The sequence below is a fragment of the Colossoma macropomum genome, unplaced genomic scaffold, assembly GCF_904425465.1.
Source record: "Colossoma macropomum unplaced genomic scaffold, Colossoma_macropomum, whole genome shotgun sequence".
In the NCBI taxonomy this organism is placed as follows: Eukaryota; Metazoa; Chordata; class Actinopteri; order Characiformes; family Serrasalmidae; genus Colossoma; species Colossoma macropomum.
The window spans coordinates 14,843,118-14,866,506 of NW_023494793.1; the positions used below are offsets into that span (position 1 = coordinate 14,843,118).

Here is a 23,389-nt window from a genome sequence, read left to right on the forward strand (position 1 = left end):
TGCATATTTAATTTTTTACTTATTTACTTTCTGTAGAGTGATTACCTGAGCCTCACCACAAGCATTTCAATGCATAAATGTCCTGACATGTTGTGCAAATGACAAATAAACTTGAAACTTGAAACATTTAGGGTGGCCGTAAGGGCCCAGAGAGCAAGCATATATCGGTCTGCTGGCTTGATAAGGTCAGCACCCTGCTGACTATTTGCCGCCGCTGGTCCACCCTCAGACCACCTAGATTATTGTCCAGCATCCACAGCAGCCACTGTTAAATACTTCAGAGGTTCTCAGTTTATAACAATTTTTTATTTTTGTGATCAAGAGACAAAACATACTATCCTTATTCAAACGGTTGCTAAGGATTCATATGCTCATCTCTATCAATCATACTTGTATTTTGTATCTTTCCCCATAAAGACAAATTAAAATTACACACTGGCCAAAATTATTTCTTACAATTAAGTCTGAATCAACATGTATCAGCATGGCGATTCATGACCCAGTTTCCTAGGCATGTAATCCTCTGCCCATATAGCTCCAAGCACAAATAACACTTGGCAACTTGTGTCAAATCATCAGCAAAAGTAATGCAAAAAACAAACAAACAGCATTTACAGTTTAGTATATTACTGCTACTGACAGTGTAAGGTTGGGGAAGCGTAAAAGAGATGTCATCTGAGGCAAAGTTCACTAACTAAACTGTAATTTAACAGGAAAAATCATAGAGAAAACTACAAAAACTTTTTTAATCCAGGAGAAATTGTGTTCAGTTTAGCTTACTGTCCATTACTTTATTACACTGCATTTCTGATTGGACTGACATAAGACACCTTTAACGTTTCTGACAGGGAACCGTTTAAGAAGGATGTGAAATTCTTTATTCAGAATGATTGTGATTGTGCACAACGTTCTCCATACGTCTGTACCAGTTCTTAACTTTGGTGTTCTCCATCATGTCGTTGAAAGCCTGAAGACCTTCCATAACCCTCAGAACACCAAACACTGCCTGTGCAGAAGAACATAAAACATTGTAAAGAGAGTGAATTGTAAAACTCAATGTATGTCTACAAATGTGCGCAGCCAAAGACCTTATTTAGAACAAGCTTTGCCTGTATTAACAAAATTCCCCTCTTTTAACCCTCAGTTTTTCTATAACAAAAACATACAACAATCTCTTACCACAGCAGATTATGGTTTTTAATTTAAAAACTCAACATAATTAAATAGTTAAGATAATGTAATTTAGAATGCTCTGATATAAAATGATAAAATGTAGAGAAATGTACTGACTCCAATTACAGTGGTGGTGAGAGGAACTAGGGGTTGCAGTGTCTACAATACAAATATAGCCATTTTAATTGCTATCCAAAACCATCAGTGTATCTGCAGGTGTCTGAGTTGTTACATGTAATGCTGATAATTATAGAATAATGGTAAATATGAAAAAATAAAATTTATTTGGGGACTCTTTTTGCTAACAATGTCTTGAATGTACTTTCCAGCCATGAATGGGTTTAAAAAATGTTTTAGCCCAAAACCCTATGTCAAAACAATGTCTCAGATATCATGCAGCATGTTTATAACTGCGTATTCATTTTGTGTAATAACTGTCTGCAAGGTAGCTTCTACGAGTATTTAAACACTTCAGACGTCTGGTTCTTATCACCACTGCTATGATCAATTCTGCCTTGGTAATTCAGTAACCCAAGAAAAAAACAGCAGAATGTGACCATGTCTCAGGTTTAGCCACTACTGTGAATAAATTACTAAAATTACAAATTCCTCTGGGTGGGCACTGCATCTATGTTTTTAACTCTATCGTCTTTTAGAGCTGTCAGCTGGATGAATATATGAAATTCAAATTTCTCTTTGCTTGTCTGCCAGATATCAATATACATTTATATTTAAATACATTTTTTAAAGATGCAAATAAGATTAAGACATAACTGCAAAAAAGCCATTTAAAGTAAGTGTTGTGTCTCCTAAATCCACAAGTGGGCACTCAGCGTATTACTCAATAAAGCACTATGAAGCATTCTTAAAAGTTCATGGTGTTCTGGGGTTGGAAGATGGTTGCAAAAAAAAACAAGAAAAGAAAAAAAAATTCTCACACTCTAGTGATATCCAGTTGTCATTCTAAACTAAAATATATAGGCTGCATCAGTGAAAGTGCACATGCTAAGTGTAGAAAACAAAATCTCCAACTGGTGCTAATACCTGCAGTTTCTGTATAGCGACACTTCAGATCAAATTAGCAGCTTAAATGCTATTTTAATGCTACCTTACCTTATCAATAGCACATGATTGTTAGCTTACTACACAACAAAGAATCCACATTTGTAACTTTGGCTTTTCGCTTCTCAGAAAAATCTGACGTCTGAAGCAGACCATTGAAAAGAGAACATTTATCCCATTGCTTTTACTCATCTTGACTTGATATTTACAACATTGTTATGCATTTAAATATCTGAATAAAGTCAAATTAGATCTTTGTTGTTTTGTTGATTTATGGTTAGCTATAGCCTGTTCTTACTCATTATATCTCTATTATTTATTACTATACAATAATATTAGATTATATACTCATTATATCTCATTAAAGCCAAGTTAGATCTTTGCTGTTTTGTTGATTTATGGTCAGCAATAGCCTGTTCTTACTTATGTTAGGTAGATGTTGCATGCATGAAATTATTAGTAACTCCTGGCCTGAAACATGCCAGGAGCCACTGCATAGACAACTTTACACATTCAAATAGACATTTTCTATATTTTAATGTGCAGTTTCTCATCAAATATAGCGAACAATCAAATTATATTTCGACAGCTCCATTTCCTTTGTTAAGTTAATTCCTTATGAAGGAACAAATCATACCAGATCTGCAAGGTTGGGACTATCTCCTCCCATGAACTTCTTCTTTCCAACAGCTGCCATCCAGTCATTGACAGCCTTGTAGAGGTCCTGTCTCACATCCTCCTGCAGGTTGTGTCTAGGTTATCAAGAAGAATATACAGACACAACAACTTTTTAAGGCAAAAACGAAAAAGAAACTCAACGAATGTAGTTTAACTTGTAACAACATACCACTGTAAAAATCACCCCAAAACTTTTCTCTTTGAATTAACTTTTTTTTAACAGGAGTGTAATAACCCAGCATATCTTATTACATGGCTCAATATGAGCTTCTAAATTCAACATGCACAAGTATAGAACAATACATTCAACTGACTGGAACAAATAATATACTCAGTTTAATTATATTGCATGAAGTATAATAAAATTAACCCATCAAGACACAATAAGGCACACCTTATTTTTGCTGTATCGAATTCAGAGACAACCATATGGTACTGAACCAAATTTAAAATTTTGTAAATTGTTACACTCCTACTTTTTAAGATTTTTAGACAACAGAATATGAAGAACACCAATTATAAGCATTTAAATTAAGAAGTAATAGATGAGCAAACGTTGCACTAACCTATTTCTGAGCCTTTTTGAGATGATCCACATTGCAGCTGCTCCAACATACTTTGCAAAAAATCCTTCAAATCTGCCAAACTTCCCTTCCCGAACTATGTAGTCAAATGAAGCCAGAGCCTCCCCAGGTGTACGGTAGACATTAGGAGAAATAAGGTGCACAAGCCAATCATCTACCCATTTACGCCACTTTATTTCCTCTCTGAAAGTAAAAGCAAAAAGCATTTAGAATATGGAATGCATGTTAAATATATAGCATGGACTAATCCATTTTGCATCACTTACTTTCTGGAATCCTTTTCTGGATATTCATGGTCATTCACCATCACCCAGTACTTGTTGCCAAACTCTATGACCTCTTTTCCATGCTCATTTTTTGCCTTCATTTCAGGATAACAGGCAAGAATCTGAGGAATCATCTTCTCTCTAAGAAGGGGGTTGAAAGGCGCACATTAATCCACATCAACGTTTCAATGAAGTTTTTTTTTTTTACAAATGGCATCATGTTTACACATCATCACATTTCATTTTGTTTTCATACATATTATGCAACTGTCAAACATACTTACTTGCTCATGAGATAGGTCATCAAAGCACTAATAATGACAGATGAGTCATTGAGTTGCTGTCAAAAAGGGAACATAGGACAGAGATGGAGACTGACATTGGGTTTTTTTGGTTGTTTGATTATTTCCAATTCAAAATATTATAGGCTACTTACAACAGTTCCATTCACCATCAGGATGGGAACTTTTCTGTAACCAGACCACTTGATTTCTTGTCGCATAACGGGATTAACCTCCACAGTTTCATATGGGATGCCATGGTAGTCTAAGAACACTCGCACTTTACTGCAGAATGGGCAGGTCTTGTACTGGTACAGTTTCAGCTTAAGATCTGTTCCAAGATCTGGTGCCTACAGAAAAGATTAATTTGCAATAGATACAACAGAATGAGTGCTGCATGATTAACAACTGTAAGGAAAAAAAAAACTGGATTCAGGCAAATTCAAAGTAGTAAAATTTGACATAACACACACACATAAAGAAATGGCACACATTTATATGTTTGGTGCTGTAAAATTGGATCAAAAATCAAATTTGACTATTACCCATGTTTGTGTTTTGTTATATTTAAATTTATTTGAATTTTAAATACCATACCTGCAGTGAACAGATTTCTGTCAATGTCTATACCAGGATGCACTCGGCATAATCTATCACACTTTACATTGATGGTCCTCTATACATCATCTACAGATAATTGAATTATTAACAAACTTTTTGATGAGATTCTATTGATGATCTACATCTTTGAGAAGGTCAAGAAAGGTACATCAATTCTGACTAATGTTTGAGAAGGACCTTTCCTTGAAATTCTCATGCCATCATATTTTATTGTCATTATAAGATAAACAGAGTGGCTGTGCTGAGAGTATAAGGACACCTACTAAAATTAAAGTAAAAGTCTGTAACTGGCACGAGTGGCTGCAGATGCATGGTAGCTTACTACACTACAAAGCATAAACATTTGGTACACTGGCTTGTCAGAAAAGTCTACCATCTGAAGCAGATCAATATGATTACCTCACAGAAGAACATGTTTGCCCATTAGCGTTATTTTAATTATAAAGTATAAACATATTGCCTTGTTCAACTTCTAAAATCCTGCCTGCTAAAATCTTGTCGAATGTTTGCAAATATCCCCACAGTAGGTAAAATCAGAGCCAATTGAAGGGGAGTAAGGCAACTTCCTATTTCTCACATTATACCAAAAACCCAACCTTCCTGACTAAAGCACTATGTAAACTCACTCATGAATTAACGACTGTCATACCACTATTAGTCCTGGCGCTGACATTGTAATACCAACCTACGTGCTTACCAACATAAGCACGTAGCATGTGAAAATCGCCTCTGTTCATTACAGAGTTCCAGGCTGCCTCTGGAAGCAACATCAGCATAAGAATTCTGTGTTGGGAGCTTCAGGAAATGGGTTTCCATAGCCAAGCAACCGCATACAAGCCTAAGATCACTAAGATTACATGTGCAATGCCAAGCGTCAGCTGGAGTGGTCTAAAGCACGTTGCCACTGGACTTTGGAGCAGTAGAAATGTGTTCTCTGGAGTAATGAATCATGCGTCATTATCTGGCAGTCAGTCTAGGTTTTGTCGGAGGAGGGATAATGGCATGGGGTTTTCCAGAGTTTCGGCTAGGGTAATTTTAATGCTTCAGCATGAAAAGACCTCAGTGGCATTAACTGCAGTGTGACTCTCTTGCACCAGACCTCATACCTAAAACAAAGACGTTGTTGTCGTCTGGTACAAGAGAATCACACTGCAGTTAATGCCACCGACGTCCATCTTTCATACAGCGAGCATCAGAAATATTGTGTTTCTTCCACCCCTCAAACTATTACGACAACATAGAGAAATCCAAATGTCTGCTAGCTTGTGTTTGAAGACTGTGATATGCTCTGACATGGATTTGGTACTAGTGATATGAGTAAGGCGGTATGATCCATCATTGATGTACTGAGCCATCTAATGTTCTGCTCATACTAAGCTGACATTGAGTTTAGCACCTGTAACCAGATAGCCTAGCATTTATCACTAGACACCTTAAAATAATCTGTTATCTTTTTAATCTATAAAATTTTACAAAAATCACAGCCATGCTGTGCGTGTAGGAGTGCTGCTTTAACCAGCTGGTAAAAACAGCTAACCTGGGAAACTTTCTCCCACTATCCCCTGATAGATTTGCAAAATATTCCTCTGTTTGCCAAGCATTTGTCATGTTCTGAGCCTTTAAACTTGAAAGAAATAATGATGACATTTATCGTGGCAATTATTGACATCAAGTGATACGTACATTTTTATCGTACTAACATTTTTGGCCCATAACATTGGGCAATAACATTTTTAATCTGCCAGCCCTAAGTCACTGATTGATTTCACTGATCCATTGAGAGATCAATTTTAAGACTGTTCTATAATTATTAAAATCTGAGGCATCACCTCCTTTGTGGAGTGAAATTGCCTGTGCTGTTTTACAGATACTGGGAATTTTGCTTGATAAAACAGTTAAAATTAAGATTAAAAATCTGTGTTGTGTTCTAATCATGGTCACAGAAATAAGGATTCCAAACTATCCACTCTTCTATTTTTTTTTTTAGTGTTGATGGTGCTGAGGGCTTTAGCTACTATGTGAAGGAGAGAGACAAATATTGACAGGCGCTTCCATATTAGTATTATCAAAATAATGCCCAGTAGCTGCAAAGTTAGTGTTAAAATGTTTGGCAGAGCTCTTTTTGATCAGCAAACTGATGATCATTAATTAGGATATGGGTTAGAATCACTCGATTTGTTTTTGAGTAAATTAGTCTTCTAGAATTTGAAGCTGCATATGTAAACAACTGAAGGTAATATTCTGCTTTAGTTTTGGCATTAGTTGCCTGAAAATGAGCCATTGGTCTCAGTCACAATTTCTTCTTGCGAGGGCCCATGCTATTACTTCTTGCATTAAGCAACCAAGATATTTCAGTGTTGAACCCGGGATTAGTTCCATCTCGAATTTTATTATTTTTATAAGGGGCATGCTTGTTTACCACCACCAAGAATGTTTTGCTAAAATGGCCTAACAGTTGATAGCAGAATTTCAGAAGTGTAATTAATATCACTGAGCGCCAGGTTGTTCAAAAAGTCTTGGTCATTAAAACGTTTAAAATTCCTTCTAACCACCATCCGATAGGGCAGTGACCACTAAAACCAAGGGCCAAATACACCTATAGAAGTAAGTTTGTCATATTTTTTGGATAAAATTAAATCTACTAATGCTGATTTGGTGGGGTCTCGCAAGTTTGGTCATGCTGGTTCTGGATTTAGTTGCATTAGAGATTTCCACAAACTTCCTTCAAGTGACTGGATGCATTAGTCAAACAATTCTGATTAAAATCACCTAGGGTAAGCATTTCTGATGCATGGGGATAAAAGTATAAGAGGACACGGAAAGAGGTCTATAGATCCCAGCAAAACTTATTGCGTCCTGTGTACTAAAAATTGTGTACTAAGGCTAAAAATTCAAAACATTTTTCTTTGTTTAAGTGAGTCAAGCTGCTGTATCTTTCTTCAAAAGTTCAGTTTTTTCATCTGTGATATTGTTACAGCCTACATGGAAATCTGCATTACAAAACTGCTTAGCAAGGAGACTAGGAAGCTGCTGCATAATGTTATTTACTTTGGCACATGAGAGGGAGTAAGTGATTGCTGAGGCTCTGTTGAGGTTTGACTCAAAGTGGTTGGTGGTTACTGCAGCACGGGACGGCATGAATGTTGCATGTTTGTATCCAGCAGTGGAGACCGGCATGAATGCTGTGCATTTGTGTCCAACGGCAAGGACTGGCATAAATGATGCGCGTTGATATTCAACACCAGGGACCTGCGTGAATGCCGTGCGTTGGTGTCCAACGGTGGGGACTGATGTGAATGCCATGTGTTGGTGTCGAGCGAAGATGACCGGCGTGAATGCCACATATTGGTGTCCAGTTGTGGGGTCTGGCATGAGTGCTGTGCATTGGTATCCAGTGGCAGGGACCAGCGTGAATGCTACGACAAGGAAGCCTGCAGTTGGGGGGAGCATGGGCACTTCTCAAACTGTTGGAAAAGAGCAACCCAGCTCTGTCTGCTGTGAACTTTTTGACCCTCGGCATGGGGTTGCCAAAAGCACAAGAGGTGAGCAAGGGATCCACATAAGTGGGAGTCCTCAAGCTCAAGGTGGAGAATTTCTTGCTCAGAGGGATATTTCAGGGGGCAGAGGGTGGAGTGCAGAGCGTCTACCACCCCACAAGTTCCCACAGGCCATGCTCCAAGGCTCTGTCTGGCAAAGGACAAATCCCACACCCAAACAAGGCCATGGGTCGTCCAGCTGTCATAAGGCCGCATCCATCCTGGTTACTGAGGTTAGGGCCTGGGCTGTTGCTAGCATAGAATCTAGCAAGTTCTCATCCTCCTAATGAGAACTTGCTAAGCTATCACAACTGTGTGAAGAAGCAAATGTAGACATGGTGGCAGGCTACTTAAAGTACTAAAAATCACTGAAGCTAATTTTTTGCATCAGAGCTTGGTTTAATCTATATAACTACAAACAGCTCACTGCATTTTGCACAGATGATTGTTACTGTCACACAATGTGCTTATACTGTGGGCAGGTGGCAAAGACAATTCTGGCACAGATTGCAAAATGCGCCAATCCAAGACAGCAGTATATTCATTTACTTTGACTGCAGTAAGTAGGGTCAGCAGGTGTAGGGCAACCCTTCAACATAGAAAATAAACATACATTAGCCAGTCTTATGAACAGTAAGATATTTAGGCCTAATTATAAATTATATTATTAGCATTATTGTTACTATTATTTTTATCATTATTATTATTATTATTATTATTATTATTATGTATGCCTTAGTTTTAGGTTGTATGTATACCCTTTTAAAGTAATTATTATTTAAATTTAAAAATTATTATTTATTTTTACTCTTCAGAAAATGTTTTCTTTTAAACCCAGACTGTAATATGGCACTTAAATACACTAAGTGGGTTTAGTTTTTATTTTATGCAATTTAAGTAATAGAAGTGTTGATTTTTCTAAAAAGGAAACCAAGTAGTTGTTCATTTTAAGAAACCAGTGACTCCTATTTTCTATTTTGTTTATTTACTATTGGTCTTAAATAAGGCCAAAAGTATTTATCTGATTACTTAATTAATCAATGGGATAATCGGTTGAATACTAGATTACTAAAATAATAAACATGTTTGTATTCAAACATGCACAAAAAATTTATTTTGTGAAGGCCAATAATCATTCATACTTATCAATTAAATGTTGAACACTACTGTTTCAATTACTATTCATTCCCTTGGAATTATAAGGTTCTATCTATCAGATATTTTGTCAAATTTGAGCCTCAGGCCAAACGGAACGGATGAACCGTGTCATCAAGGAACGCCTGTCAAAGATGCATTCCATTGCCTGAAGCCCTTCCAGCAGTGCTCTGTAGCATTCGCGCTACTCACAACAAGAAAACAGGCTTGAGTCCTTTCAAGGTGATCTGTGCAAGGCTAATGTCCACTTGGCTGGCTAGCTCTCAGCCATGCTGTCCGATGAGCAGAACAGCAAGTTCAAGATGCGTGGTTCGAGCCATCTCAGGGGGACTGTGATGATGTAAAGTACCCCCTTACACATCACAATATAAAGACTGATTGTAAACACTTACCTGTACTTACCTGAGGACTGATTATCCTTGCTTTGAGGAGCAAAGAGAACTGAACGGGTTCACCGGTGATTTACTTACCTGGGTGAGTCCATCCTCTGTAGAAGAGGAGGGAAGGACAAAACCTGCAAGAAGAGTAAAACTGATTAAGAAGTGTACAGTGAGTTGTATATGAATATTAATTACATCGTGAATGTAAATTTGATTAGTAAGGAAGAACATGAATTATTTACTGTTGCATGTAAATATATTTAAATATCTGAAGCAACTGTTTTTAACCTGGACCAGTAATGGTATATCCTAGGGGAGGAGCACCCCAAATATAAGCAGCATTACTGGGGGGTACAAGGGAATCCCTTCTTTCAGCTTGGTGAAGACTGAAGGTGATGTGTGCAGACCTTGCAGTCGTTGGTCAGTCTCATAGCCGTAGAGACCATTTTCATTTTGTCTTCGTTTTGTTTTCATTTGTTATGTGTGCACGTGTAAATATGTAAATAATCCTGAGCGTTGGTGTGTAAATAAAGGTGACGGGGAGAAGAACTCTTGAGCTGTATTTATTCCAGTTACTTGGACCACTTGCCCGACGCTACCCATAAGGTGTGTCCCCTGCCACAGCATACTGCCAGGTCGAGGGACACAAATGGTGGCAGCCGCGAAGAGCCACGGTTCTTCGCAAATGGTAGCAGCAGCGCAGAGCCACGCACAACTGTGGCAGTAGTTTGTCAACTTCAGCGAACACAAGATTGCAAGGCGGAGCAACACACACTGTGGCGGCGGGACGGACAGTTCCAGCATTCGCCACGAGGAGGCGATGGCTCCCAAGAAACCCCCAACCACCCAAAAACAACACACAAACAGCAGCGAAGAAGAATGTGAGCCGTCCTCAGCACAAAGACCCACGGAGAGTGCATCCGAGATTGCTAACCTGCGGCAAATGCTCCAAGGCTTCATCGATGCTCAGCAGCGAAAGGACGAAGAGCAGCAGAGAGAAGCGAGGAGGCAGGACCAGAGGTGGCGCTTGCTACAGCACCAGTTTAGGCTTCTGCAGGAAGAAGTCCGGCAGGGTCAAAGGGGAGTGCAGCAGGACCCGGAAGCTCAACATTCAACAACAACAACAACGCACTCAAGGATATACAGACTGGTGGTACCAGCACACGAGCCAGAGGGAGAGCACGTAAGAACAAACCATCGTGCTGGAGCAGTTCCTGAGCATGATCAACCCCGAACTCAAGAGCTGGATAATGGAAAGGAGCCCGGCTTCAGCAGAGCAGGCGGTCGAAATGGCAGACGCTTTCGTCGCAGCACGGCAAGCTGAAGGAAAGTTCCGGCTCGGAAAACCACACTCCAGCAAGCAAACCAGTAAGTTTGAGAAACGTGATTATGGCAGTGGCCATAAAAGCCAAAAATTAGATGCTTTAGCTGTAACCAAATAGGCCATAAAAGCAGTGAATGCCAAAACCCACCTACTAGCTCCAACCAACTTTGCTACATCCTTTGCTACAGGAAAAAAACTCTTTTAGCGCACAGGAGAGCAATGAGGAAACCACAATACCAGTTAGAATAAAAGGTAAACAGTACAAAGCATTAATAGATAAAGGAGCAAGCCAAACACTAGTCAATCCCAATCCTGTATAGAAAACCTACAATACAGCCTCACAGGGAAGCTAAGGGTTAAATGCATCTACGGTGATGAACAGGTCTACCCAACTACTGAAATTAGCATCTCAATTAAGGGACAAACTTACCTGGTAAATGTAGGAGTAGTACAGAACTCCCCATATGCTGTGATACTAGGTAGAGATATCCCCGTTCTGGTTGACCTAAATAAAAAACAAGCAAGCAAAGCTGAGGTTATGGTGGTGACCAGACAGCAATCTAAAAACGCTGCTAAAGAGACAGTGAAACTGCTAAATGAACTGCCTTATGCCGTAGAACCCAAACTAAAAAAGTCTAAAATGGAAAAAAGGAAAGAAAGTCAAGGGAACCACAGTGGCAGAGAAAGTAGAGCTGCCAGGCACTAGCAACATCGGTTTACCTGCTAATTTCGAAGAGCTTCAGAGTGAGGACGAGACGTTAAAACCTCTTTTCGCTAAATGCAAACAGTACAATGATAACCCAGATGAAGGTTGCCATTTAACTGTAAAAGAAAATAAACTATATAGTAGGGGTGGGCATCTCAAGGCACCTCACGATTTGATTGCGATTCAGAGGGCTGTGATGCGATTATAAAACGATTATCGATGCATCTTTTTTTCTATACATGATTTCTGTTTTCTTACTGTCTGAGGACTTTGTAGTTTTAAAACAAAGTATTTGTAATGACCCATAATGCATTTACATCCAATATCTTTTATTAATAAAACAAATGGAAGTGATGTGGCAAATGAACTGGAAGGCTCTCATTCACTGCTCTTCTGAGGAGCGAAAGACTGCAGGTCACCTAGCAGCAAGGTTTCGCCAAGCTAGTAGCGAACGAAAAAGGAAAAGAGAAAGACAGACGAACATTTGGAGATGAATGATTCGCATTTATAAGCAGCGCAGTTGGTTTCCTGGTGCGTTAAATCTGCAACGAGAGACTGTCACACACTAACTAAAAGATGCGAAGCTGCAAAGATGAAGTCGCTTCTCTAATTTTCCCGTTCCACCTTAAATGGTGCCGCTTTTACATTCGGCGCCTCAGTCAGAATTTAAGGTGGAACCAGAAAGTTCAGCAAGAAGCTGGCGAATGAGAAGCGACTTCAGCCTCGTTTACAAGAAACTATTCAACTTTTGAGGAAAAGTTTTCTGGCGGAGATGGAAGAAAAGCAGCTATAGCTGAAGCTTAAAGCAGAGCAGAGTAAGTCTGCGTTTTCGTTTATATTTTTTAGCCTAAACTAGCACATTATCACATACTGGACATAAATGTTGTGGCGGCCAAGCTGGTTTGATTTTTGTTGAAAGGATAAAATGGCTCTTCTTAACATTTGGGTTGTGACTCCTGATCTAACCTGGCTTTAATGCAGAGGGAGCCGGTCGGATTTCTCACTCATCCTGTTGTGTTTTTGTTATGTGCCGCCACAGACTGTCCGGGCGCCGCACTTACCCACTTCCAAGTTCTGCCCTTTGCGTTCTGTTAACATTACGTTATAAATTAAATATTTAGAAAATCGATTTTTGACATTTATGAATCGATTCAGAATCATCCACGTCTGCATCGCGATGCATCTAAGAACTGATTTTTTTCTCGCACCCCTACTATATAGAGTCACGGATAAAGGTGAACAACTGGTAATCCCACAGGGTCTCAGGGGTGAAGTGCTTAGACTGGGTCATTCAGATCCTTGGGCAGGGCATTTTGGCTAGGCCAAAACTTTTAGTCAAAAAGCACACATGTTTTATTGGCCAGGTCAGTATGCAGTTGTTAAATTCTGTAAAAATTGCCCAGTGTGTCAGCTCACAGCAGCTCAAGAGAGGTCAGACAGGGTGTCCATGGTGAACATGCCTATCATTGACATCCCATTCTCACGCATAGCTATGGATGTAGTAGGACCATTACCCAGAACTAAAAACGGCAACCGCTACATCCTGGTTGTGTGTGACTATGCTACAAAAAACCCAGAAGCTTTCGCACTGAAAAAAGTAAAAACATGCCAGATTGTCAATGCTCTTATTCAGCTCATTTCCAGAGTAGGGATCCCGAGAGAGATATTGACAGATCAAGGCACAAACTTCACTTCAAAACAGATGAAAGCTGTATACGACCTATTAGGCATTAAAGGTATTCATACCACGCCATATCACCCTCAAACTGATGGTTTAACAGAACGCTTCAACCAGACTCAAACAGGCCCTGAAGAAACTGGCAAACAGCAACAGAACAGACTGGGACACGTGGCTACCTTATGTTCTGTTTGCATACTGCGAAGTACCCCAAGCCTCTAGTGGTTTTTCACCATTCGAGCTTCTTTATGGATGACACGTGGGAGGCCCTCTGGACGTCTTGAAGGAAGCCTGGGAGGGAGAAAACAGAGAGCAGAAGCTGAACATCTTGTCTTACGTCCTGAAGATGAGAGAAAAGTTGAGTCAGCTGACAGAGATCGTCCATGCAAACATGGAAAAGGCTCAAGAACAACAAAAGTGCTGGTATGACAAAGCGGCAAGGAAAAGAGTGCTGGAACCAGGACAGAAAGTACTTATCCTGTTGCCTACCAGTGACACTGGACTTTTAGCCAAATGGCAGGGGCCATATGAAGTGCACAAACAGGTTGGAGAAACCACTTACGAACTGTACCTTCCTGAATAGAAAAAGAAGCTCCAGAGCTTCCACATAAACATGCTGAGGCCGTGGAATGAACCAGACACCACAAGCGCAGAACAGCTGTGGATAAGGGCTGTTGAGGAAGATGAGGAAGTGAAGGAGCAGTACTTTCCTCCAGGAGGGGGGAGGTGATGTTCTGCCTGTGGTGTCTCACCTGAGTGCACAACAGCAGAAGGAATTACTGCAGGTAATTCCAACAAAGCTCTTCTCAGAAGAACCAGGACGGACAGCAGTGACACAGCACAGCATCAGACTCACCAAGGACGAGCCAATCCGGCAGACCACCTGTAGAGTGCCAGCGCGACTCGTCCCAGAACTGAGGAAAGAGGTGAAGGAAATGCTGAAAATGGGCGTCGTTGAACCTTCAGACAGTGAATGGTGCAGTCCGGTCATCCTTGTTCCAAAAATGGACGGAGGCCTACGCTTCTGTGTTGACTCAAAGTTAAACGCCATGTCAGCCTTCGATCCTTACCCCATGTCACGGGCAGATGAACTCATAGAGAGGCTGGGAAACGCCAAGATGAACAGTTCGTCATGGGAGGAACATCTGAGGCATCGGAGCATCGTCCTGAAGATCACCAAAGCCGGCCTCACAGCAAACCCGAGCAAGTGTCATCTCGCTTGTAAGGAGGCCTCATACCTAGGCTACATCCTGGGTGGGGGACAAATACGACCTCAAGTGGACAAGGTTGAGGCCGTGAGAGCAACCCTCTACAAAGAGGAGGGTGCGCTCATTTTTGGATCTTGTGGGATGGTACCGCAGGTTCATCCCCAATTTTTCAACCAAGGCAGCAGCATTGACGGATTTAACAAAGAAGGACATGCCACAAAGGGTAAAGTGGACTGAGAAATGCGAAAATGCTTTTAATGAGCTCAGGAACGCACTGTGTGAGGAGCCAGTTTTAGCCAGCCCGGACTTTTCAAATCCTTTTATTGTTCAGATGGACGCGTCGGGTTTAAAGCTGGGTGCAGTCTTATTACAGGAGGAGGGGGAGGACCGAAAACCCATCCTGTACATAAGCAGGAAACTGTTCCCGAGAGAGGTGAAGTATTCCACCATTGGGAAAGAGGCTCTCGCCATTAAATGGGCTCTTGACTCATTAAAGTATTATTTGCTGGGAAATGACTTTGTTTTAGAGACTGATCACAGGGCTTTGCAATGGATTAGGAGGATGAAAGATTCCAACGCCAGGATCACACGCTGGTATCTGTCATTGCAGCCCTACCGTTTTGACATTCAATATAGAAAAGGCTCCCAGAATGTCACAGCCGACTTCCTTTCTCGCCACTGGGAAGGTGTCGAGCTTAAAGGGGGACTGTGATGATGTAAAGTACACTCTTACACATCACAATATAAAGACTGATTGTAAACACTTACCTGTACTTACCTGAGGACTGATTATCCTTGCTTTGAGGAGCAAAGAGAACTGAACGGGTTCACCAGTGCTTTACTTACCTGGGTGAGTCCATCCTGTAGAAGAGGAGGGAAGGACAAAACCTGCAAGAAGAGTAAAACTGATTAAGAAGTGTACACTCAGTTGTAAATGAATATTAATGACGTCATGAATGTAAATTTGATCAGTAAGGAAGAACATGAATTATTTACTGTTGCATGTAAATATATTTAAATATCTGAAGCACTTGTTTTTAACCCGGGCCAGTAATGGTATATCCTAGGGGAGGAGCACCCCAAATATAAGCAGCATTACTGGGGGGTACAAGGGAATCCCTTCTTTCAGCTTGGTGAAGACTGAAGGTGATGTGTGCAGACCTATATGACTTTGCTGTCATTGGTCAGTCTCATAGCCGTAGAGACCATTTTCATTTTGTCTTCGTTTTGTTTTCATTTGTTATGTGTGCACGTGTAAATATGTAAATAATCCTGAGCGTTGGTGTGTGAATAAAGGTGGCGGGGAGAAGAACTCTTAAGCTGTATTTATTCCAGTTACTTGGACCACTTGCCCGACGCTACCCATAAGGTGTGTCCCCTGCCACAGCATACTGCCGGGTCGAGGGACGCACTTTATCACAGGGACACAGTTTAGAGCTAGGCCATTGGGTGATGGTGAACAAACCTCAAAGATTACCTCTTGAAGCTAAATGGGAGGGCCCTTATCAAGTTTTGTTGGACACAAATTCAGCTGCAAAGCTTAACCCTTAAAACCCTAGAATTTTGGGGATCTTTTCACATGTGGCTCACAACATTCCATCTACTCAGGATGGGTGGTTTAATTGGTTGACTGAAAGCCTAGGGGACATGGGCAACTTAATAGTGGAATATCTTATGCTGAGTGTTTTGGGTCTCCTATTCCTGGTTCTGGTGATTGTAACAATGCAATACACTATCAAATGGCTTTTTGAGGCAATTACTATCTAAACACCTAACTGCTGTGACCACACCACCAGTCACTGTGTGGTACGTCAAACATTCATCTGACCAAATCTTGATCCTTATGACACTGGCCTCCATTTTGTGCTGATATATCATGTGTTATATTTACTTCATTAATCATATGCCTTTCATTTAATTCAAATTTCATTTCCAGTTTCCAATTTCTATTTTTCTTCCTCTGCTTGTAATCAATATATGACATTTTTAATCATTAATCACATTTCATCAATGTAGCTAGAATGTTAGCAAGGTAGTTCTGTTTAATAATCAGCATTTAATCAATATTGTATGCATTTTGATCATTTTCTTTCATACATGATCACAGGGGGGAATTGTTTGATTGTGGTTAATTGTATAACTCCTATATGCTTATTCTGTGTTATCAGAATAATCATTCTGTCTCTAATGATCCTTTCAGGTCATCTTAGAATGTTCTGTTCTTTTCTGTGCCTCTCTATCACAGGTACACAACACTGATACTTGAGGGGGGGCACGGGGGTGACTGATAGCTGTGAGTGAGCTGAGAGTGATAACAATCTGTGAGATCCGTGTTTGCTCCTGCTTTTCTGTGGGAGAAGAAACCAAACGGTGACCTGTGAACATCTCTAAATGAAGACATCTTGAAATAAACCTTCTCTAACCTTCTCCTCAAAAGTGCACGACTCTGTCTAGTTTATTCTCAATAACTTCTATAATGACTTCACAAGCCAAAAGTACCATGCCACTGACTTTATCTTTTTATTTTTGTGATGACCTGGATCCCCACATGGTAAATGTTTTCTTTTTCTCCAGCCTAGTGACAAGGTAGAGGTAGCAGAAACAGGGGCAGTGGAGCTATGAGTCTTTACCAGACATAACAAAAAATGCTAAGATGGCAAGATTCCTTTCCTGTGTGTGTGTGTGTGTGTGTGTGTGTGTTTTTTTTTCTTTTTTTTTCCCCCACAAAAGATATGGTTTATTTTGTAGCATTTGTTTATTTTATGGTCAGGAAGTAGTATTTAATAAGTGTTATCTACAAGTAATTTTGTTTGCATGTGCACAGCAATTTACATAAAAAAAGACCAGGTGTGTGCGGCTGCACTAACTCAGAATGTGGTAAATATGAGGTACTTTTCTGGTACATTGATTCACCGATTGTGTTTTTTTTTTTGACGCTAAAAGCTTCATTTTATATTATTAACGAAGCATAAGTTAAACCACACAAACCATGACATTTCTTCTATTTCGAAGTCCCCACAGACTTCTACGTTAAAGTTAACCTTGCATTCTCTAAAAAGTAGCAGGTGGTGGTCGCAAAGATGACTCGTAAGGTTTTATGTGTTGCCCCCTTTCGCCGCTATTTTCTTTCGGCATGTTCTGCAGACAGGTTGGTCATCTTCAATTAGCTTTCCTTCTGCATTCTTATAAAACCCAAAATATGACAAAACGTCAGAGTTGGTCTTCTTAGAAGGCTGAAATATCTCCGAATCTCCGAGTTTTTTACACCGCGGTAATCGACCGCGGTTTTAACGATACTTTAAAGTTCAAACGGTACTACTAACCGTCATTAATTTTTACCGCGGTTTACCATGAAACCAGTAACCGTTTCATCTCTAGTATCAAGTATGTACAACAGTACTTACTCAGAATGTAATAAGCAATATGTAGTTCTTACAACAATTTGAAAGCTCTGCATGTAATTAAAGGGTAACTAATGTAATAGCAATAACATGTATATTTCAGATTTTAATGATTCAGCATTTCAGGACCTACACGTATATGTAAGAGAACAGTACGAATGTACAAAAGTAAAATAAGTACCTTTATTCATGTACAGTAATTTATTCTATATTAATTAGTAATTAATTAATTACTTATTGTTAAGTTCTCTGTAATACTGTGGTAATAAGACTGTAAAATAAAGTGTAACTTTGCCCATAGTAATTACACAGTAACTACCTGTTCTCTTACCAGACATACTACCAGGTACATAGTGGTAAGTTCTCTGAAAAATGATAGAAACAGGACTGTAAAATAAAGTGTAACTCTGTACATAGTAATTACACAACAACTATTTGTTTTCTTGTCTTTGAGGTATGCTGAGTATAACCATACATAGAGTTCATAACCATACATAATGTTATGGATCTGATCTAGGTTAAAGCACTCTATGTTGCAGCATGAAATATGGATGTATTAAGCAAAAACACCACATAGTATTGTACTAAACCAGTGAACTACAATACACAACTAAATGAATTTCAGAATTCAGGTTTGACCCACAGACAAAGTAAACATTCCAAACTACCTGGAAGATAACAGTGGGTAACAAACAAAGAAAACAACAAAAGATATAGAAACTTCCTTCTGTCCCTGATACTAAACATACACACAAGCGCATGTTTACACCTACAGCCTTTCACACACCCAGAGAGACAAACTTGCTATATACAGAATATCTATGAAACACTGAAGAATCCAAAAGGGCAGAGCAAGTAGCACAACAGGAAAACACATGAAGAGTAACAAGTCTCAAACAGTCCTGTGCAGCAATGAAACATGAGAACACCCAGAAGTGGAGGACCGGACTGCACTGGATTGGCATTACTGAGTGCAGTCCGATAGAGTTCAATCCAGTACTCCACTACAAATCTTCTGGGTTTTCGCAGTCCATCGCTGCATTTGACTTCATCGCTGCGAGAGAGATGACAGGTGTAGTGTGTGCATGCTTGTTCGTTAGATTCTGCACCTGTGTTTGAATTGTTACTTAACTCTGTTGTCTGTCTTTATGATTTAGTAGCTTAGTCTTTTGTTTTATTCATTTATATTGTAAAAATATTCTCTGTATTTAAAGTCTTGTTTCACCGGTTAGCTTGTGTTAGTACAACACATTTCCATTTCTGCCTTAATCCTGTATGTTGTTTTGGCCTTACTAAATTGCAGAGTAATATTTTACCATACAATAAACATACCACTTTTTGCCATTGGTTTTTAACCTAGATTCGATAACATTATGTACAGTTATGAACACTGTGTGTGATTATGCTCTGCATACCACAAATTTTAGAAAACAGGTAGTTACTGTATAATTACTATACACAAAATTACATTTTACTGCCCAGTTTCCATCATGTTACAGAGAACTTACCAGTAAATGTACCAAATATTAAGGAATGAATTGCTATACTGGAAAAAAGGTACTTACTGAGTACTCCTTGGTAGGTACCCTGCAATTTTACACCTTTGTTACTTATACTTGTACTTCACTTGTACCTTCACTTGTACCTTACTCTTCTCTGTTACATAGGTATGTATTTCCTAAAGCAGTTTGGTAGTACTTGCCATTACAATGCAACTTCTTAGAAGTAAAAGCTGAAATATGCCTCATATTTCTCACCTTAGTTACTGTGTACTTTGTACTTGCAACATATGCACCAAGTACTTATGACTTGTAAACACTCAATATTACCAAAAAAACTCTATAACTATTGCAAATACTGCTGTACATACCTAGCATATGTACCAGAAAATTACTTGTGAGTACTATATTTCTACCTTTTAAATACTAGTTTCTTAACATACCATAAAATAAAGTGCTACCAAAATTCACTAGTTTTTAATTCGATTCAAAAAGGATTTCTGTGAATTAAGAACTTTTTAAATTATTATTATGAAGTAAAAGTAGTGATATAATAAACTAAAATGGATCCACTCATATTCAGTTAGGTAAGAACTGAATAAGTTTAATTACTTGTGTAATGTTTATTATAACAGGTGATTCCAAAGGAGCATGCTAAAAATAGGATTAACTACCTGAAGAAAGAATTGACTTACAATATAAACAAGATGAATACAGTGATACACTAAACAATGATAAATTTCAGAAAATGGCATTTTAAAAAAAGGAAAATCTATCTTTTTTTTTTTTTTTACAGTAAACAGAAACCTGCACAAAAGCATCTAACATTAGGTGTAATAGCAAATCTATCACTATTTAATTTGGCCACTATTTACTTTTGTGCACTCTACTGCCACTTTAATTTTCCTATCTTTTCAATGTTAAAAACAGGGTTACAACTGTATCTTCCCAACAACATGTGTGTCCAAAATGGCTATTATATATCTCAAAAAAGTTGGGACAGGGGCAACAAAAGGCTGGAAAAGTGGTACCAATAAAAAAACAGCTGGAGGAGCAACTAACTCACATGACTGGGTATAAAAAGAGCATTTTAGAGAGGCAGTGTCTCTCAGAAGCAAAGATGGGCAGAGGTTCACCAGTCTGCAAAAAACTGCATCTAAAAACAGTGAAACAATTTCAGAAAAAAAGTTACTCAACATAAAATTGCAAAGACTTAGGATATCACACCATCTACAGTACATAATATAATCAAAAGATTCAGAGAATCTGGAGAAATCCCTGTACACAAAGGACAAAGCCAGTGGTCAATATTGGATGCTCATGAACTTCAGGCCCTCAGGCGGCACTGCATTGAAAACTTGCATGATTCTGTACTGGAAATCACTACATGGGTTCAGGAACAATTCCAGAAATCGTTGTCCGTGAACACAGTTCAACGTGCAATCCAAAAATGCAAGTTAAAGCTGTATCATGCAAAGAAAAAAATCACATGTCAACACGATCCAGAAATGCCGTCCAAGACTCCCTATGAGGGAGCATTAGTGCACATGGCATGGGTGTCTTGCACATATGTGAAAGCACCATGAATGCTAAACAAAATACACAGGTTTTGGCAACATATGCTGCCATCCAGACAATGTCTTTCTCAGGGAAGCCCTTGCATATTTCTGCATGACAATGCTAAACTACACTAGCATCCACCGCAACAGCACATCTTCGCAGATGAAGAGTCTGGGTGCTGACCTGGCCTGCCTGCAGTCCAGACCTTTCACCAAAAGAAAACATTTGGCCCATCATGAAACGAAAAATCCGGCAAACAAGACCCAGGACTGTTAAGCAGCTAGAATTCTACGTCAGACAAAAATGGGACAAAATCCCTCTCCCAAATCTCAAGGTCTCCTCACTTCCCAGACATTTACAGACTTTTCTTAAAAGAAGAGGGGCTACACAATGGTAGACATGGTCCTGTCCCAACTTTTTTGAGATGCGTTGCTGCCATCAAGTTTTAAATGAGTTAATGGTAAAATGTCTCACTTTTAACATCCGATATGTGTTCTATGTGCTACTGTGAATAAAATATGGGTCTATGAGATTTGCAAATCATTTCATTTTGTTCCTCCTTGTTTCTACACTCATTGTCCATTTTATCAGCTCCACTTACTATATAGGTGCACTTTGTAGTTCTACAATTACAGACTGTAGTCCATCTGTTACTCTGCATACTTTGTTAGCCCCCTTTTACCCTGTTCTTCAGTGGTCAGGACCCCCATGGACCCTCACAGAGCAGGCACTATTTGGGTGGTGGATCATTCTCAGCACTGCAGTAACACTGACGTGGTAGTGGTGCGCTAGTGTGTGTTGCGCTGGTCTGAGTGGGTCAGACACAGCGGTATTACAGTATTAGAGTAGAATAAATATGGGCATGTACATTTTTAGCTACCGGTTAAATGTCCTTTTTTGTGGTGTGCAATTGGCGTGCAATTCGCGTGCAATTCTCACCGTAGATCAAAGCAAACAACACAATTAATCAGATATGTATAGACACAGTGGTTCTGGAGCTATTGACGTTTCTTTCTTTTTTTTTGGTCCAACGGAATCTATTGTTAAAGGAAACAATAAAATATGTTTTTAAAAGCACTGAAACGAGTTGGAGGAAAACAAATGTGTGTGCAGGGATGTAGTTTTGGTCTAGAAACGCATGCATTTTATTCCGATTGGAAATCTCGTCTCACTTTTCCGGTATTAACACAAAAAGAGGAGTTCGTTAAATGTCACCCAAACCGCAAATGAAAAAGTGTGCATCACTCTCTGTGGTCGTACTGTCATAATTATGTAAGTCTTTACTAGCCTCCATAGTCCGTTTAAATGTTATTAGCGTCGAAAAGACGAATCTTGAAAATAAAGCTAACTTTACCGTGGTGCATTATGCTATGCTTACGCACGCAAAAGGCTCGTCAACAACACCCCACACCACCAACGATTCTACTGATTCTACAGTCCATCCAGGTCTACAGATCCATATTAAAACTTTCAGTAAACGAAGATAAACACAAACTGCTCCAAACAAACAAAAAACAAACATCACCTTTGCTTTTTCTGCGAGGTGCCGCTGAAGAGTGAGTTTGACTGTCTGGTACAAACCGAATCCGAATCCACCGCCAAAGATGAAGGCGCAACCCAAAACCCTGCCACCGCGCAGTAGCGCATAGGATGAAAGTCTCGCTCCGAAATCTAACCGGCTAGTTCCATAAGTTCTTTCCGCGTTTCTCAAAGGTATAACAAATGCTGGTATTTTAGTTGGATGGCAGGTTGCTTTGTCATAAACCAGGCGGCCAGTCTTACTAATCGTTCGTACACAGGCCGCAGCCATCTTGCTTTCACATAAACTCCTACGGCAAGCGAGAGGGCGAAAATGAGTGGCTAGGGTTCTAAACAGGCCCTAGGCCCCCAGCAGAAAACTAGTGGAGAAGCTGGCTGTGTCCCCAGCGTTTGCCTTCAAACGCGTGCTATAGGAAGCAATTTGCTCAGGCATGAGAGGACCATTCGAGAGGGCTTTCCATTCACTTTCATTAATTTCATCAGGCTGATTCCCAATTACTTTAAAGTTTATATTTTTTGAAGAAACCTAGCAAAAGAACAAAAAATGGTTCTTGCTCTTTATTCTTTCTTTTATTATCGGTTTTTGTATTGCCTTGCGACCTTTCTTTGTTGTTGTTTGATACTTGTGTAGATTAACTTATGTCTTGTTTTATTCACCTCATGGCCCTGTCCTCTTCTACAGACAAGGGACTCTGTGTCATTTGATCCACAGGCCTGTCAATCATTTTATAGCTTTAA

General features: G+C 39.6%; 1 protein-coding gene and 1 long non-coding RNA gene across 7 annotated transcripts; one reads left to right on the forward strand and one right to left on the reverse strand.

The window, feature by feature from the left end:
- Positions 1–284: 284 nt before the first annotated feature.
- ptgesl (prostaglandin E synthase 2-like) lies at positions 285–22,965 on the reverse strand. 6 transcript variants are annotated; one of them, XM_036578606.1, is made up of 10 exons: positions 22,638–22,788; positions 15,499–15,540; positions 11,491–11,565; positions 9,827–9,870; positions 4,200–4,394; positions 4,048–4,103; positions 3,764–3,904; positions 3,480–3,680; positions 2,873–2,987; positions 285–1,006 (listed from the first exon to the last, which is right to left on the reverse strand). In XM_036578606.1, the coding sequence occupies exons 3-10, from the start codon at positions 11,522–11,524 to the stop codon at positions 878–880; spliced, it is 915 nt and encodes a 304-aa protein (XP_036434499.1). In that variant the 5' UTR covers positions 11,525–11,565; positions 15,499–15,540; positions 22,638–22,788; the 3' UTR covers positions 285–877. The 6 variants fall into 6 exon arrangements, with proteins under 6 accessions (XP_036434499.1, XP_036434496.1, XP_036434494.1 ...); XM_036578603.1 differs by lacking the exon at positions 22,638–22,788 and having other exon boundaries at positions 15,499–15,800; XM_036578601.1 differs by lacking the exons at positions 9,827–9,870; positions 11,491–11,565 and having other exon boundaries at positions 22,638–22,965.
- On the forward strand, positions 9,808–15,964 carry LOC118813335. Its single transcript, XR_005007628.1, has 2 exons — positions 9,808–10,128; positions 15,799–15,964. It is a non-coding gene; the product is annotated as an uncharacterized LOC118813335 (long non-coding RNA).
- Positions 22,966–23,389: the final 424 nt, after the last annotated feature.

Bases quoted from the DNA above. Each gene is read 5' to 3' on its own strand.
- ptgesl (XM_036578601.1), bottom strand. From the start codon at position 22,922: ATGGCTGCGGCCTGTGTACGAACGATTAGTAAGACTGGCCGCCTGGTT. The intron at 3,905-4,047 runs GTAAGTATGTTT...CCCCCTTCTTAG, and splicing joins ATGACCTATCTCATGAGCAA to AGAGAAGATGATTCCTCAGA. The intron at 3,681-3,763 runs GTAAGTGATGCA...TTTTACTTTCAG, and splicing joins CCAGAAAAGGATTCCAGAAA to AGAGGAAATAAAGTGGCGTA.